The following is an 18,790-nucleotide window of genomic DNA, read 5'->3' on the forward strand; positions in this document are numbered from 1 at the left end:
CAAATATCGTGAAAGCATCTTCGGAACTCATCTAAGTAGTATGATTGCTTTGATTAATATTATAATTGGTCCCGCGAGCTATCCATCAGTGTAGAAAGTCGGAAAGAACGCCGTCGCTCGCGGGACGAGCGCCCGCGCACGCGTCGCGTGGCGCAACTAGACTGCGACGACAACGCGCCCGCGGAATGTGCTCTGCCAATGCAATTACCACAATCAAACCATATAAAACTACTCCTCATTTATTTTATATAAGTATTGTTTTTAGAAACGTAAATTTAACACTTTCAATTTCTCTTAATTTCAGGATGCAAGATGCGAAACAGCGGTGGACTCTGCCTCATTGCCGCTGGAGCACCGCGCGGGCGGTGGCTATGGCCCGCCTCTACCCCCGTCACACTCAGACGACCCGTGGCCCTTAGCGACGCCGGATAGCCCCAAGATCAAACATTTGCAAGTGCAGTGCGAAAAAACCCACATGCGCGTTAATATTGAGTTCGATCGTCCATTCTACGGGATGATTTTCTCTAAAGGTTTTTATAGCGACCCTAGTTGTATGCATCTAAAACCTGGCACAGGACACCTCAGTGCCACGTTTGAAATCTTCTTGAACAGCTGTGGCATGTCTAGTTCTGCAAACCATAATGTTGCTACTTACGGAAGTCCGACTCCGAGCGGATCCTACGTTGAAAATACGATCATTGTCCAGTACGATCCCTATGTCCAAGAAGTTTGGGATCAGGCAAGAAAATTACGATGCACCTGGTATGACTTCTATGAAAAAGCAGTCACATTCAGACCCTTCCAAGTGGATATGTTGCACGCAGTCACGGCGAACTTTCTTGGCGACAACCTGCAGTGCTGGATGCAGATACAAGTCGGCAAAGGACCCTGGGCTTCCGAAGTGTCAGGCATAGTGAAAATAGGACAAACGATGACGATGGTGCTGGCAATAAAAGACGACGAAAACAAATTCGACATGCTTGTACGAAACTGTGTCGCGCACGACGGCAAGCGAGCACCTATACAACTTGTAGATCAATACGGCTGCGTAGTGAGACCTAAAATAATGAGCAAATTCCAAAAAATAAAGAACTTTGGACCGTCAGCATCAGTCGTATCCTTCGCGTACTTCCAAGCATTTAAATTCCCAGATTCAATGAACGTACACTTCCAGTGTGTCATCCAGGTATGTAGGTACAACTGCCCTGAACCTAAATGTGGTGGTCTTGGAGCTGATTATGGTGTACCACTACTAGGTGGCAACTCTCTCAGCGCTGGGGAATACGGAGCGCCAAACTCGCCTCATGCTGAATATGGACCTCCACCACCGTCGCCGCACGGCGAGTACGGAGTACCCCCGGCGTTCCCCGACCCACGACACCCCGCAGACGCAACCGGCTCCTTCTCAGAAAAACGTGACGATGCTGTTCCACCCCCTCAGGCACAAGTCTCCTCTACACCTAATGCACCTAGCCCATCTTCCCCTGCGCCGTCGCGAGATGAAGACGAAGTGAATCTACCACCCCCGCCACCACCGGGCCGTCGCGGCGTATACAACACAGTCAAGAGGAAAGACGAGGCCCATGGTAATCTCGCAACTCTAGGGGGACGACCACGATCAGTAGAAGATTTGCCAGAAAGATTGGCGGGCGCGAGGCGGCGGAGAGAAACATCAACGCATTCACGCATTTACAAGCGTGACGCTCAAGAAATGACAGATGTAAACACTAGTCGTACAATTCAGGTTGTAGCACCGGGTGACGTTAATTTCGCATTGAATAACGCAGCGGGTAACGAAACAGTAGTTATTCAATCTCCCGCGAGCGATCCGGAGACGATCTGTATGTCGGTTCCGTCGTTTGTGGCGGGGCTGGTGATGTTGCTGCTGGTGTTGGTGGTGGCGTCGCTGGTGGCCGCCTTCCTGTTCGTGCGCGTGCGCGCGCTAGATCGGAAGGGCGCGCACGGCGCCGCCGCGTACTACGAGACGGATTACGTGAAGCACGCCAACTAGGTGGTCAGTGTGTCGGTGTGTGTGTGACGCGAGGACGTTCCATAAACTCTTCTCGGATCCAAAGAGCGTGCGTGCTTCGGCCCCGGCCGGACGGCGCCGCGGCTGTCGCGGTCGCGATCGAAGCCCGGTGACGTGTGACTTATTTATTTAGTTATTTAATGAGCGTGATGTCTTTGTTCGCCTGTTTTGTAAATTATTTTATTCGTGTGAAACGCACTCTGTACTGCCTTATACCTATAGTCGATACGTCTGTTGTAATTTTGTAAAGAGTCGTAAGTAAGGAAAATAGGTAGTCCTTAAGTTGTATACCAATTAAAGTGTCGTGTGGAAAGTTAAAATTTGTTTCACATTTTACTAAACGTTCATTGCACCTACCCTGTACCCCGTTCAATGGCGCCAACAAAAACTAAAGGAGCCCACAGATTACCAGATCGCCAGACGATATCGATATCAGCCTGTCAGTTAAACCAAAGAGAATATATTGTAATAGAGAGGTAAAGTCTAAGAAAAAAACGTGCCCCTTAGTTTGACAACCAAAACAGATGGCGCTGTACTCCGCCATATATTTTGCGGTCACTTAATTGTCAAACGTCAACTTTTGACAATCAGAGTTACCGCAAAATGTATGGAGCTGTACAGCGCCATCTCGTTTACCTGTCAAATTCGAAGCACAAAATTGTCTTAGATTTTACCCATCTTACTCAATCAATATATCTTTGGTTAAACGTAACACAACAACAACACAGTTCCGAACAACTGACAAGCTAATATCGTCCGGCGAACTGGTAATCTGTGGATTCCTTAAGTCAAATAAAAACTAGAAAATCTTTAGGGCCTACGCTATGATGGTAGGTCTTTTGAAGTCTCACTTTCAAGCAACAGGAGTCAACAAGAACCATTTTTTGATTAAGTAAATATTTTCGGAAGTAATCGCTTCGAAAATTAAAAATAAAATAAAATAATTATTAAGATAGGAACTTGAAACTTTGTAAATAGGTACTTTATAGTCTTTATAGAATAGAAAACTAATTTCAGCGTTTTTGAAAATTCATCCCCCAAGGTGGTGAAAAAGGGGTTGAAAGTGAAAAAAAAATTAATTCTGGAAAAAAATCCACGAGAACGAAGTCATAGGCAACAGCCAGTACTTAATATGCAAAAGCAAGCTCGGAATAAATACCTAACAATGGCCCCTCTGCAAAAGATCGCGGCTGCCGGTCAAGGAAGTTATATATAATTTTTAAGAAAAAAAAACTGACTTCTATGGGGCCCGGTGAAAGATTATGGTAGATGGTGCACTATGTAGAAAAGGAGGTAAAACCAGTACTTTCTAGTAGCATTTCGTTTCCGTAAGGGTCGTAGTTCTAGCCTAACCTAACCCACACTTCTCTGATAGCAGTTCGGTTCTGTGAGGATCGCAGTTCGAACCTAATCAGACCCACTTTTCTAGTAGCATTTCGTTTCTGTAAGGCTCGCAGTTCTAACCAAACCTAACCCACTTTTGTTCGATTCTGTGAGGATCGCAGTTCAAACCTAACCTAACCCACTTAACGGCGCATGCGGTGCGGTGTACGGGGGTTTGAGCGGGAGGGGTTTGGCATCATCATACTTTATACCTACATTTTATGGTAGGTAATCATAGCGGTTTATTTAGTTTAGGTATCATAGTGGTTTTCCGGGTCAAGGTCCAGATCTCTGAGTCCGGGTCCGAGTCCCGGTCCGAGTCCGGGTCCGGGTCCGAGTCCGGGTCCGAGTCCGCGTCCGAGTCCGGGTCCAGGTCCGAGTCCGAGTCCGAGCCCAGGTCCGGGTCCGAACCGGATCCGGGTACGAGTCCGGGTCCCAGTCTAAGTTAAAATCGAAATTCGAAATCACCAAACGTGTACTATGCGTCGTTGAAGAGTTCTGTTCTGATCATCATCAGCAGTTCCACTTCACCAAATGCGACAGTTTTTAATGTAAATGCTTGATTTTCTGATGAAAATACAAGAATCTCTATACGCATGCCTTTAAAATTTGAGGAGTTCCCTCGATTCCTTATGGATCTCATCATTAGAACTCGAGCTTGACAGAAATGTGGCTTAAAAACTAAACTTGCTTAGCACACATAACGAAGAGGACAAATCGCCAAACGTGAACTATGTGTCGTTGAAGAGTTCCATTCTGATCATCATCAGCAGTTCCACTTCATCAAATGCGACAGTTTTTACTGAAAATGCTTGATTTTCTGATGAAAATACAAGAATCTCTATACGCATGCCTTTAAAATTTGAGGAGTTCCCTCGATTCCTTATGGATCTCATCATTAGAACTCGAGCTTGACAGAAATGTGGCTTAAAAACTAAACTTGCTTAACAAACATAACGAAGAGGACAAATCGCCAAACGTGAACTATATGTCGTTGAAGAGTTCCATTCTGATCATCATCAGCAGTTCCACTTCATCAAATGCGACAGTTTTTACTGAAAATGCTTGATTTTCTGATGAAAATACAAGAATCTCTATACGCATGCCTTTAAGATTTGAGGAGTTCCCTTGATTCCTCATGGATCCCATCATCAGAACTCATGCTTGACAAAAATGTGGCTTAAAAACTTAACTTGCTTAACAAACATAACGAAGAGGACAAATCGCCAAACGTGAACTATGCGTCGTTGAAGAGTTCCGTTCTGATCATCATCAGCAGTTCCACTTCATCAAATGTCACGTTTTTGAATGTATATGCTTGATTTGTTGATAAAAACACAAAAATCACCATATGTATGCCTTTAAGATTTGAGGAGTTCCGTCGATTCCTCATAGATCCCATCATCAGAACTGGATTTTGACAAAAACGGGACCAATCTGTATGCATATACATACAATCAAAAAAATAATTTTCAAAATCGGTCCAGTAATGACGGAGATATGGAGTAACAAACATAAAAAAAATAAAAAAAATAAAAAATAAAATAAAAAAAAAAACATACAACCGAATTGATAACCTCCTCCTTTGGGATTTGGAAGTCGGTTAAAAACTAGTTGTTATTTACTCCGAGTGCAAGAGAGACGGGGTATGCTAATTCCGCGACCTACGACTTGACAGGTAGCCATGATAGCCGCGGTATCCTTGATCTCATGTCAATAACCAACAAAACAGCTCGATGATTTAATATTTGTGATGCAGCATGTCCGTGCCAACTACAATAAGTACCTACCTATAAAATGTAACGTATCTGAAAACGTGCGTGGATATAATGGAGCAAAAGTGTGAGAAATGAAATAGATACATTGTGTTAAATAAGTATCACACAAAGAAATACAATAATGGAGTTCCCGCGTTTTAGTTAAAATATAGTTCGCGTCACCGACGCCAGTCAGAAGACTGACAGATCTATAATTGTATTTAATTTCAGTGTTTAATGAAATACGGGGAGTAGATTATTTAATTTATTACATATTTTACATGTATTATTAATAATATTTTAGAATACTTAAGAACAAAATAAAATTGAATATAAATACTATAGGTAAGCACCTTCCCGGTTTATATTTTCTTTTTAAACAAACGTGATTCTGTTGCGCACCTTTAGGTACTATCGGTATAAGTACGAATAGGTAGGTACGACTTTAATGGACCTATACGAACACAACGTGTGGAGAATTGGTGTACCTGGTCTACAAGTTAAACTTTGTGTCTAATTTACGGACACCAATAATAAAATTGATTAGTTTGGACACTATGTAGGGTTACAGATAGACAAACTTGCTTAATTACAGCCACCCTTTAGTACACGAACCTTACTTCCACGGCATTTTCTTCGGTGTGGATTTTATTATTTCTTTCCGAGACCCCACCAAACCCAATGCTGATGGTTGCGAATTCTGTCGGCATGGAGTCTCATACAGCACTCTCAATCTCTCGTCATACTTATGTCCTATTAAATCTACTAAATCCTGGAACAAATAACGAATACCTACCTGTAATTAATTCCTATAAGACATTGACTACACTTTTACTGCATGAATCGACCGTATCTACAATCGATTTTCACGTCCACACGGCTTAATAAAGGAGGACCCCTTCCTCCTGTATTCCTTCCTTCTTCGTCCTTGGAAACCTGGTTCCAAGAATTGGTGAAGATACAAAATTTCACGAAATCAGATTTTGAAACTCAAAGAGAGAACTGATCTTAAAGATATGTTTATTACAAAGGAGTAAGGTGCAAAAGTGTAACGTGAGGTGGCGAAATGCGTAACATATATCTTTGACGTCGACTGTATGTACACTGTTCTTACTCAATATAGCAAAAATAAAAAATAATAACATAGTCGTGCTAATTATGAGTAAATAATGCTTAGCTACCTTAGAGAATAACGACCTATTATCTTCCAATAGCAATTGGTTTTCCTTTTGAATGGAGGTACTCCTGCTGGATTTTGTATCATGAAGCGACGGTGTGGGCTCCTTTATTGGTGATAGTGGTGGTTTTGTTTCATTTTGGGATCTCGTATATTCCTTAAGAACTCGACGGAACCACGTCTGCGGAAACATAAACCTGAATCAATAGGTATTTGACTCTACAAAAATTTATTTTTATTTTATTTATTTATTTATTAACATAAAAGTATACAGCTTATACAGATACAATGTCCCACAAAACAGTTTACACGGTTTGACTGTGGGATCGTGCAGTCTCTGCAGATCATGACGTGGTTAGCATACTTTTGAGTAATTTTTTGAGAAAAATCGTCATAATCACTAACGACCGGTCACTCAAATATTAGTATGATAAACGATAATCATTACATGATAAGTAGGTACCTCGTCAATAGAAGGTGCCGGTGTTAAAGGTCTTGAGACAGGATGACTTTCTCGTGGCAATGCAATAGGATGTTTGGGGGGCGCGAGACATTTATCGCGGAGCGGAGGTGGTAATAAACGAGCACCAGGAAGCGAGAAAGGAGACTTTTTCCTAAAACGAGATGGACATATCGCAGTCGAAAATTTCGAGGCAGAAGAGGAATGTTCAGCAACCAGAGACGGTGCTATGTCGCCGGCTGGTGAGATGCTTGTGGCATAGAAGGGTAAGTCGGTGAAAACACAATCTCGCGTGGGAAATTTATGTGGGAATTTAAATTCGGGCGCGGGAAAATTAGCAGCCTTGTTGTTAGAAGGCGGTTTCGATGGAGTAAACTTAGCAACAGGAAGTTGAGGGATGGGGATAATTTGGGCCTTAGCTAAGGCGCAGGCGGTGCAACACGGACGCGCAACACGCTTTAGAGGTGGGACTGATGCTGAAGAAATCTGCGTCTTTCTGTGTGTTCTCGCACGTTTTCTTCTTTTTCGATTGCTCCTCGCTTTCTAAAAAAATATTTAAGTTAGCATTAATCATGGTTGAACATCCATCATTCGAGTTTCTGTATATACTATCCATACCTTTTTTTGATTATTCGGGACATTTTGTGGATATAATGTAATAGACTGTGATGGTGAAGGTAAAGGCGTAAGCACCCTCCGGCCACGTGGTCGCATCCCCATATCTTCCAGCATCTATAAATAATATGCAATTGTTTATCCACTACCTAAAGGTTGACTTGAAGAGATCGCTGTCTGTTGTTTACCTCTGTCTTCGTGTACATTTATTCTGAGAATGTACAATAAAGAGGATTTGTATTGTATTGTTTATGTACCTATATTATTATGTAATTATCATACACACAATTTGTCCAAAAAGATAGTAGGTACTAATTAATTATATAGTTTCAACGAATTCTTATGGTCCTCTTCATCTTATCTTAATCCAAACTACTAGACCTTTCAATCAGTTCAAATATTTAAACAGAATAAAAAAATCGGTTATTAGATCAAGAAACTCTAAAAAGACAACATACAATTTAATCAATGGAATTGAAGGGATGTTTACAAAAACAACATAACTGACTACACTGGTTGACACCTGAAACGATTAACAATATTCTTAAAAAAGTGTCAACCGCTCTAAGCAGTTAGGTACCTATGTTGTTTTTGTAAACATCCCTTCAATTAAGAAAATCTTCTTTTGGAAAAATCCGATTAAAGTTGAGTAGGTACTACCTATTTAATCCCGTGCTACTTTTTGAAAATGAACTTAGGAGACTGCATCTAACACAAGTATGATAATGTAAAAATAACTAACTAGATAGGAAGTAAATTATTCCCGTTGAAGGAATGTCACTAACCTAACCTAACAGATCATTTCTATTTGATACTAGCTATAAATAAATATGCCTGTAATTTGGTAAATACCATACCCGTTTCGATGAATTTGGCACGGTCCGTTGATGGGTTTTGCCGGTTTGTGTCGGCGGTGGCGGTCTCTGCAGGGGCGTTTTCTGAATGAGAGGCTGCTTCCACTAGACACCGATTAATCCAAAAGAGCCGTATGAAATTACAAAGATATGGAGCATTCCATGAAATTGTCTACCGTCTGTCCCGTACAAACGCGAATTTCTGAACATTTGCAAGTATAAGAGTTTCCTTTTCTATGACAAATGATCAAAAATATGCACAGAAAAATAATCACCTGCTTTAAATGCCGAGAAAAAAAGTCACAACACAGGAAATAAAATGCGTTTGTACGGGACAGCCCGTGGAATGCTCCATATTTATAAACTAATAAGAAGAAGTACCTACCATAAAATTAAGCCCATACATAGGTATAGAGGTATCGTCTTGGGTTGTCCCATTCGTTTTTCGTCAAGTTCTTAAATTAGTTCTATTCTGCTTTCGTCACGCATTCTACATTGAAAGCCACGGACGATTGTGACGAATGTAGAATGGGTGACGAAAGCTGAATAGGACTAATTTAATAACTTGACGAATAACTAATGGGATGACCCAAGACGATACCGGTATAGATAATAGTACTTACTTACTGCTGTAGCGCAACGGCCTGGTGGATTTTGGCCTCCGACACCAAAGACAGCCGCTACTCTGTCCAAAACCGTTTTTTGTCCAGTCGACAGTCGAGAGTAAATTCCCTTATTGCTTAAACGCCTTAGGGTGGCCTTAATTAAATATAATTTTTAAGAAAAAAAAACGACTTCTATGGGGGCCGGTGAAAAGATCATTGTCGATGGTGCGCTATGTAGAAAAGGAGGTAAAACCACCCACTTTTCTACTAGCATTTCGCTTCTGTAAGGGTCTTAGTTCTAGCCTAACCCAGTCCACTCCTCTGATAGCAGTTTGGTTCTGTGAGGATCGCAGTTCGAACCTAATCAAACCCACTTTTCAAGTAGCATTTCGTTTCTGTAAGGCTCGCAGTTCTAACCTAACCTAACCCTTGTTTGGTTCTGTGAGGATCGCAGTTCAAACCTAACCTAACCCACTTAACGGCACATGCGGTGCGGTGTATGGGGGTTTGAGCGGGTGGGGCTAGTAAGATGGGCATCATCCTACATTTTATGGTAGGTAATCATAGTGGTTTATTTAGTTAAGGTATCATAGTGGTTTTCTGGGTCAAGGTCCGGGTCTGAGTCCGGGTCCGAGTCCGGGTCCGGGTCCGAGTCCGAGTCCGGGTCCGGGTCCGGGTCCGAGTCCGAGTCCGTGTCCGAGTCCGTGTCCGAGTCCGGGTCCGAGTCCGAGTCCGGGTCCGATTCCGGGTCCGAGTCCAGATCCGAATCCGGGTCTGACTCCAGGTCCGGGTCCGGGTCCGGATCCGGACCGGATCCGGGTATGAGTCCGGTTTTGGGTCCGAGTCCGGGTCCGAGTCCGTGTCCGAGTCCGGGTCCGAGTTCGGGTCCGAGTCCGGGCCCAAATCCGGGTCCGATCTGGGTCCGAGTCCGGGTCCAAGTCCGGGTCCGAATCCGGGTCCGAGTCCAGGTCCGGGTCCGGGTCCGAGTCCAGATCCGGGTCCGGGTCCGAATCGGATCCGGGTATGAGTCCGGTTCTGGGTCCGATTCCGGGTCGCAGTCCAAGTCAAAATCGAAATTCGAAATCACCAAACGTGTACTATGCGCCGTTGAAGAGTTCTGTTCTGGTCATCATCAGCTGTTCCACTTCATCAAATGCGACAGTTTTTAATGTAAATGCTTGAGTTTATAATGAAAATACAAAAAAATCTATACTTATGCCTTTAATATTTGAGGAGATCCCTCGATTCGTTATGGATCCCATCATCAGAACTTGAGCTTGACAAAAATGTGGCTTAAAAACTTAACTTGCTTAACAAACATAATGAAGAGGAAAAATCACCAAACGTGTACTATGCGTCGTTGAAGAGTTCTGTTCTGATCATCATCAGCAGTTCCACTTCATCAAATGCGACAGTTTTTAATGAAAATGCTTGATTTTCTGATGAAAATACCAAAATCTCTATACGCATGCCTTTAAGATTTGAGGAGTTCCCTCGATTCCTCATGGATCCCAACATCAGAACTCGAGCTTGACAAAAATGTGGCTTAAAATCTTAACTTGCTTAATAAACATAATAACGAAGACGACAAATCGCCAAACGTGAACTATGCGTCGTTGAAGAGTTCCGTTCTGATCATCATCAGCAGTTCCACTTCATCAAATGTCACTTTATTGGATGTATATGCTTCATTTGTTGATAAAAACCCAAAAATCATTATATGTATGCCTTAAAGATTTGAGGAGTTGCCTCGATTCCTCATGGATCCCATCATCAGAACTGGGCTTTGACAAAAACGGGACCAATCTGTATGCATATACATACAATCAAAAAAATAATTTTCAAAATCGGTCCAGTAATGACGGAGATATGGAGTAACAAACATAAAAAATAAAAAAAATTAAAATAAAAAAAAACATACAACCGAATTGATAACCTCCTTCTTTGAGATTTGGAAGTCGGTTAAAAATTTAGGTAGTATCGCTCGCAAACGTTTCTGCTTGATAAAATAAATGTGACGTCCCACGGGCAAAGGTACCTTATGGCGGGTATGGAGTTATGCATACCCCAGTAATCTACAATAAATAAGCTATCGATAACACAAAAGATCAACCTTCTAAGTTGCGTAGTTACAGAGATATGATTTTTTGAAAATAATGTTGTGAAATGAGCAACTTTACGATAGAGAAGTTTTAAGTTTAGCCGCCTAAAAAACTATGTTCCTGAAGTAAGTTACATAGTTGACTACAAATAATAATACCTTATATATCTGAGATTAAAAAAATGTTGCGACTTGTTCTGTAATGCAAATAGAAACCTTTGATATCGACTGATTTATGTGTATACTAACCAATCTCTTGAAAATAAAGTTTTATTTCATTTTCACGATTGATTGCAATGAGCTCTCAAGATTTAAATTGTATCTATTAGAAAACGACACTGAGAGACAGTTTAAGCAAAAAACAATACCGATTTAGAGGTGAAAATGTATTTTCTGACTTTTTCATATAAAATCAGAAAATTGAATATTTTTACTTTTAATGTAACACACAATCAATTTTTCTGAGCACATATGAAATAAATTCTGTCATTCAAATGAAATAAATCCTAAAACCCCAACTAAATACTATATTTAACCCCTTATGCCACTTTAAACTTATATAACAATTACAGTATTTGCTCCATACATTTACGAAAAGGTACCTTATGGAAATAAATCTAATAATACATCACTACAAAACATCAATCACATTGAAGTTTATCTTTTATGAATAGAAAATATTAATTTACATTAAACTGCCACAAATTTAATTAGTTCTTCGTCATAATAATCTTAAAAAAGACCAATAATTTGTATGTAATGAAAAGGTACCTTGTGGTTAAGTTACATGATGAGGCATGATGATGATGGAACAGTTAGGATAAACTAATAATATTTTGGGGTAAAGATGGTATAAATCGTCTATTTCTTATCAATAATATATTTTGGTTGCCATTGAAGACAAGCGGCATTGAGGTTCAATGACCTCAGATATTCCATAAGGTAATGCGTCGGGTATTGGCATTTTTCAGCAAACCAATGGCTGATTTATTGCATGCGACCAAACTAAATGAAGATTATACTAGTTAAGAAAGACTTGACGAGAGTAACTTTGGTATAATAGCAGGCTACTTGGATTTGTAATGTCGGTCGATGTACGGTTATAATATTTGCTAGGCGCCCCAACCAGAACTGAAATTATCAAATTAGTTTTGCAGAATGCTAATACAGTTCTCTACCAAACTTCTTTTCCCGTATTGACTAGTTTTTTTGGGAATTTTCAATCTTTTTTCCATAATGTACCTTTTCGACTAAACTCTGAGACGACATTACTAGGCTTATAACTAACTTATAACAAAAATAAAAACAGGTAAACAAACGTTACGCATTAAGGTTTCAGATCACACAATAAAAAAAAATTGAGCATTTTTTCACCTCTTTACAAAACATTTCATATCTCCGAAACTAGAAACCCTCATAAGGTACCTTTTCCCGTGGAACGTCACAAATAGTTTCAATAATACGTAGTACTATTTTTAACCGACTTCCATTTCATAGAAGGAGAAGGTTCTGTATTCGGTTGTGGCTATTTTTTTTTTTTTTTCTATGTACGTTCACCGATTACTCCGACATCCGTAGTCCGATTTGAGTAATTCTTTTTTTGTTTGAAAGGAGCTACCTCCGAGTTGGTCCCATTTTAATTTGGTTCTGTTCTGATGATGGGATCCATGAGGAATTGAGGGAACTCCTCAATTTTTAAAGGCACATGCATGGTGATTTGGGTATTTTCTTAAGCAACTCGAGCATTTTCTCCCGAAAACCATCACTTTGATGAAGTAGACCTGATGATGATGATTGTTTTGATGATAATGATGATGATTTTTAAATGCAGTATGTTCAGCGATTACTCCGGCACCTGTGATCCGATTTGAGTAATTCTTTTTTTGTTTGGAAGGAGTTGCCCCCAAGGTGTTTCCGTATTATTTTTGGTTCTGGTCTGATGATGGAATCCATGAGGAATTGAGGGAACTCCTCAGTTTTTAAAGGCACGTGTAAAGTGATTTCGGTGTTTTCTAAAGTAACTCGAGCATTTGCTTCCGAACACCGCCAATTTGACGTAGTGCAAGTGTAGCCTTACCACGAGTTTGACATTGACATATTCGCTAAGTTAGCGACACTAACGTCTTCGTAACTTACTTTCACCTCGCTCGCACTAATATGCCAGTACGAGTGAGATGCAAAGAAAGTAAGTTACACACACGCGCTAGCGAATAAATGAATGTCAAACTCTTGGTAAGCTGGTAAGGCTACTGATCGGGGGTTAGGGTTAGGAGTTAAGGGGTCGGGGATTAAGGGGTCGGGTAATGGTGGTTGAAGGGCGGCTGGTTCAGGGCCGAAGGGTACATGGATCAGGGGTTGATACGCTATGAGGTTGAGTGATCGGGGGGGTTGAGGGATTGGGTCAGTGGCGGGGCGGAGGATGGATTTAGTGTAGTGACAGGAATTATAATTTCCCAGACGGACTCGAGAAAATTCCAGATTACATATTTATTAAAGTAAATACACGAATTTAGTGTTAATCATGATGTTGTTTTTCATTCACGCGTCGCGCTATTAACAATGCGTTAAAACTAAAAATGGAAAAATAAAAACTTTTTACAAAAAAAAGAAAACCGACTTCAAAAAGGATGAAATAAAATATTATCCTTTTTAAGTCTATGCGTTACCAACTGATATGTTTGAAGTCGGTGCCAAGCCAAGTAGTAAAGAATACCCGTCAAAAATAATCAGCTTTATGACTATAAATCCCATTAGAAGTGTACCATTAGAACTATTATAAATGTGTAAGTAATTCTGTCTGCCTCTTTGTCGCCTTTTTATGGCTAAACAATTGAACCGCTTTAGGTGAAATTTGGCAAGAACGTAAATTCTTTGAATTGTTTTATATTTTGAAATGTAGTCCTCTGAATAAGGGACGGGAAATAACTTCAGTTCCAATCCCACGCTTGCGTGCCGACAAACATACGGTACGGACTGTGCCAAGAAGATCGATCGTGATCGTGTGTTCTGAGGTGTGTTCTTAGGTACAGTCGACGTCAAAGAAAGGTATTATACACTTTTGCACCTTACTCCTTTGTAATAAGACGAGAAGTGTAAACATATTTTTAACGTCGACTGTACCTACAGAAAGTACGTTCATTGTAAGGCAATCCAACGTACATCCTTATCGAATCGCACTAAAATAATGGTATGCTTCAAAAGTTGGCTTGGCACCGACTTCAAACATATCAGTTGGTAACGCATAGACTTAAAAAGGATAATATTTTATTTCATCCTTTTTGAAGTCGGTTTTCTTTTTTTTGTAAAAAGTTTTTATTGTATTTATGTAAGTATACTAGGTAAGGTACCTGCACTGCTTACCTGTTTTGATAACTCGTGTACGTTCAATGGGTTTTTAGCGAGTGTGCTTGGTGAGTGTTCACGGGCGGTGACTCTCCGAGCGGGTGGCTGCATCTTCTTATCTTCGGGCAACTAAAATATGGAATATTCAAGTACCTACAGTTATAAACAGAAGTAGCTAGCGAGGTGTCCACAATAATCTGAACACAATTAACTTTATTGTTAAAATAATAGCACTCAATTTATTCAATTAAACTAGGTATGCTTTGCAAGTTCAATCAAAATCACGTTACGACTAGAAAGTTGTCGCTTCAAGGCCTGGCGATTGCTACGGCGTAGCACTACCATATTTGCTTAGAAGCGCCTGAATAAAGTGAATAAGTAAGGTGGCTATGTAATCCGCTGGCCTTACAATGCGAGTTGACGTTTTTTTACTAGCTATTATGAAACACCATATATAGCAGCATATGCAGGTACGTTTTTATGTGGTTATGAATTCTATAATAAAGGAATAACGGATGGATTTTTCATCAATAACCAACTGAGCTACGGTGCTCGCCGCCCTCTGGTTCATACACACGCCTCGGCGGGGTGGCGCCCAGCGACATCTGCCGAAAGACTGTTCCATTTTAACGGGTGCCGTTAGTCTCAAGTTACATTGAGAATTTATCAGAAACACTGGTAGGCTTTCCTAGTTCAGTTAGTCAAGAGCGATTGGACGATTTCCAAAGGTCGCGGGTTTGAACCTGCAACCATTCCTTGACTTGAGTCCTGCGAGAATCTGTAGATTTCTCCATTTTTCCTTGAATATAAAATTTGTAGTATCGCTGTCTTCGAACGATACTACAAATTAATGCTTCTGTCTATCTGCTTTCTGATTGGTGTTGTGGTTATGTACAAAACGTACCTGCAATAATTTACGAAGATCGGTCGGACTTGTCGGGTAGGTTCGCAAGGGCGGCTTCGGACACGGCGCTTTCGATAGTTTCGATGCCTCGGGCCGCGTTGGCGAGTAGGCTCTGGAGATCGCCGCCGGCCGACGGCGAGTCTAAAACTCGTCATTATTAGGTGGGTGTCAACTTAATAACGACCATAATTTTGAACTAAGTACATGAAAGCGAATGATTCAGTTAGTTCGAGTAGCTCGGATCGCACGCGATACGTAAGTACGTCCACACTTAATACTTACTTTCGGCGCGATTCGGGAAATGAATTAGATATTCATTAGATATGAAACCATTGCCCCGGCTGAATATTGGAGCTGCGTTAATAATAGCGTAAGCGCCAGCCGCCATAAGGTACCTTTTGCCGTGGTACGTCACATATCTTTACTATTTCATATCTAGTGAATGTCTAATTCATTTCCCGAATCGCGCCGTTTATCACTTGTAAGCAAAACAAATTTACTAAAATCATTTGATTTTTCAGCGCGGGAACGCTGCTGGTATTTTGGGAACATTTGTGCCGGGTACTTACCGGATTAGGATATACTTACGTTTAAGTATAGCTTTACGTTTATAGTTTAAATTGGTCATTACAAAACACATAATAATATGTGTTTTGTAATGACCAATTTCGTTTTAAATTTGAAGATGCGTGTTACGGATGACGTATGTAAAAATAATCATTTTATTTTGACGAAACCTGAGGTGGATGAGCTATCTGTATGAGGAAGCCTGCGCTGTGGATCTGAAAGTACCTATGCTGTTATTATTATGTTGTTTTTTTGGGTTTATTAATTATTTTTATTGTTAGATTATTTGTAGTAGGTATCTCCGAGTGATACCACAAATTTTCGCTACTGTCTATCTGCTTGATTGATTTTGTGGTTAATTGGCTATGTAAAAATAGTACCTGCGGTAAATTATGAAGATTGGTCGGACTTGTTGGGCAGGTTCGCAAGGGCGGCTTGGGACACGGCGATTTTGATGCCCCGGGCCGCGTTGGCGAGTAGGCCCTGGAGATCGCCGCCGCCCGACGGCGAGTCTAAAATTCCTCATTATTAGGTGTCAAAAAGCGCTCTTAGAGGCTAACGACCATAATTTTGAACTACATGAGAGCGAATGATCCAGCTATAATCTGTATCTTTAGGTATTTAAATAAAAGTAAACAAAATATACCCTCAAATGGCTCCTAAACCTAGTTGAGGGTAGATGAAAACATTACATGATCAAATAATGTAGGTTAAATTCAGGTTGGTTGATTAACCAATAAATGTTATAACTACCCGAAAATCTACAAATGATTTGTTTACTTTTATTAAATACCTAAAGATACAGAGTATAATTCATGGAAAATAACAAGTTACAACCACAATCCTTAGCTGAACTCCTACGCAAAGCCCCAGCGGATTTATACTGCTCAGCGCTATTAACGATTACGAATATACCTATTAATGTTAGCAGTGACTAAAGCATTGCTAAACTATTTCGTGACCATAGAGATTTTTCCATTCATAAAGATACTATAGTTCCATAGTTATTACAATACGCACCAATATGGCATCTGTCAATATCTGAATTTTGTGTCATTATTCAGACTCGGAATTTCTGAATAAATTCCGCCTGTGTGTGATGCGCCTTAAAATCCCTCAACTAAACGACATATATTTCCTAAGATGAGAGCTTAAACACATGAATATATTACGGGTGTTCAAGGTGACAAGTTTAAGCAGTTCGCTGCTTATCACTTGCCGCAGACTGATGAGTATTAATATATCGTCACTACTTTGAAAAAATCTCGTATCTCGCACTCAAAAGTTAAAACGCAGTAACTCTGTATGCATCCCATATAGGTACATAGTTACCACATTTTTGTTTCAATTGACAGAACAAGATGCGAGTTTGTTTCAAAAGTAGTTACGATATGCCAGATATTGGAACATTCATCAATTTCAAGAGTGGTGGTGGTCGTCACGGACGGAGCAAGTAGGCCCGTACATCAGAGGCAGCACCTGGGTCTAGTTGGGCGCGGCCGTCCCTCCGGGGCTCCCTCGCCGGCTCCAGCTCACTGTACCCGTCCTCGTTTAGGGCTCCACCCGTGTGGAGCTTCAACTTGTTCTTCACTAGGTGCGGTTTTATCTCCTCGAACCAAACGTCACAAAGCTGAAAGACAAACAGAAGGCATCAGTATTTTAAGAATATTTTGTGACAGATGTTGAACTACAATTACTTACTTACGCTCAAATAGGTAGGTACTTAAGTACTTGCTTTTTGTCAGGTGATCAAACCCAAAGAAAAAACTCATCTAAATATTACGATAACGTAGAAAAATCAACAAAAGGAACATTTTTCTCTTTTTACCGGAAGTCATTTTTAAAGACATGTAGGTAATTATTCCCCTTCCTCTTATCCTCAAAACAACAAAGCGCCTGATACTTCTTTTGTAGCAATCACTTTCAGAAGCATTATTGACATAATTGCTGTTTTAACACTTACCCCTAATAGAGCATTTTCCAAATCGTAGCGGATATGTCTCGGTATTTTAGGCGTGTCCTTTTCCCTAACATTGTTGGTCACATAATCGACTGGGGCCTTTCTCGACTGTTCACTTGTCTTCGACGGGCGACGGTTCCGCGTCTGGGGCATCGCACTGATCAAAATGCCAACCGTCGAGAGGCAAAAATTAACAACATACACGCACTCGAACGGAACAATAGTTACTTTCTTAATAATACATGATTAAATTCCTATAAAAACAAAGTGTCAATACGGCACCTTCATATGTTTTCGTTTTTTTTTGTAATTTCTGACAAGTTTGCACAGATTAAGCGATGCACGATGTTTGAGTATTGAAAACTTTTTACATTCGCACTTAACTACATATAATCATATATGGAATTATAGTCGCACCAAACAAAGTCTGCAGCGGATTTGATAGCCCACGCAGTGTAAGTGTTATATATAAGTACGTCATAATTTCATAGAGGTTTGACATTTAAAATGACACTTGCACTGCGTGGGCTATCAAAATCGCTGCAGACTTTTTACGGTGTGACTATAGTAGGTACATTATAATACGATAAGTACTAAAAGTAGGAAATTCGCAACGAGTGGCGATAAATTGAAACACGACCCAAGGGAGAGTTTTAAACCGATACGAATTGCGAATTACCATTTCGCACATATAGCTATTGTACAACGTTTTACAGTACATAATGGCCCTATAATTTTTTGTCATAGGTACGCATAGTCCTTAATCCTGCCCTAGGGCGGTAAAGTAGCACCATATGTACCTACTGTAAAAATAGATGCCTCATCATGTCATCAAAATCATAAATAAATAGTGGGTAGGTATAAAAGTTTTTTTGTAAAGGCTTGTCCAGACGGGATTATATTATAAAATATACCGATTTGATCAGAAAAGAAATTGGCGTCAATGTCCAATTTAATCACCAAAATTTAGATGGATGGTGATATTAGATCCCTCTAAATTAAAAAAAAATGCCCCTATACGAAAATACTAAGCGTC

The 18,790-nt window shown here is 40.4% G+C and overlaps 2 protein-coding genes and 1 long non-coding RNA gene across 3 annotated transcripts in view; 1 reads left to right on the forward strand and 2 right to left on the reverse strand.

Moving 5' to 3' along the window:
* Nucleotides 1-2,349, forward strand: part of LOC134680170 (cuticlin-4) — a 33,122-nt gene extending 30,773 nt beyond the window's left edge. Inside the window, exon 3 of the mRNA XM_063539245.1 lies at nt 305-2,349. Coding sequence (XP_063395315.1) covers nt 305-2,011 — 1,707 coding nt within the window. The 3' untranslated portion in view covers nt 2,012-2,349. The remainder of the gene's footprint in view (nt 1-304) is intronic.
* Nucleotides 2,350-5,712: 3,363 nt separating this feature from the next.
* On the reverse strand, nt 5,713-6,981 carry LOC134680138 (uncharacterized). The gene is made up of 3 exons (XR_010100431.1): nt 6,810-6,981; nt 6,351-6,527; nt 5,713-5,941 (listed from the first exon to the last, which is right to left on the reverse strand). It is a non-coding gene; the product is annotated as an uncharacterized LOC134680138 (long non-coding RNA).
* An 8-nt stretch (nt 6,982-6,989) lies between these two features.
* LOC134680315 (proteoglycan 4-like) lies at nt 6,990-18,044 on the reverse strand (the record flags this gene model as incomplete). The annotated part of the gene is made up of 8 exons (XM_063539422.1): nt 17,758-18,044; nt 17,260-17,424; nt 16,175-16,306; nt 15,228-15,368; nt 14,342-14,452; nt 8,279-8,371; nt 7,425-7,538; nt 6,990-7,349 (listed from the first exon to the last, which is right to left on the reverse strand). Coding segments are annotated over exons 1-8 (1,266 nt in total), but the record flags the coding sequence as incomplete, so codon positions are not given.
* Nucleotides 18,045-18,790: the final 746 nt, after the last annotated feature.

This window comes from Cydia fagiglandana, chromosome 3 (genome assembly GCF_963556715.1).
Source record: "Cydia fagiglandana chromosome 3, ilCydFagi1.1, whole genome shotgun sequence".
Taxonomy (NCBI): Eukaryota; Metazoa; Arthropoda; class Insecta; order Lepidoptera; family Tortricidae; genus Cydia; species Cydia fagiglandana.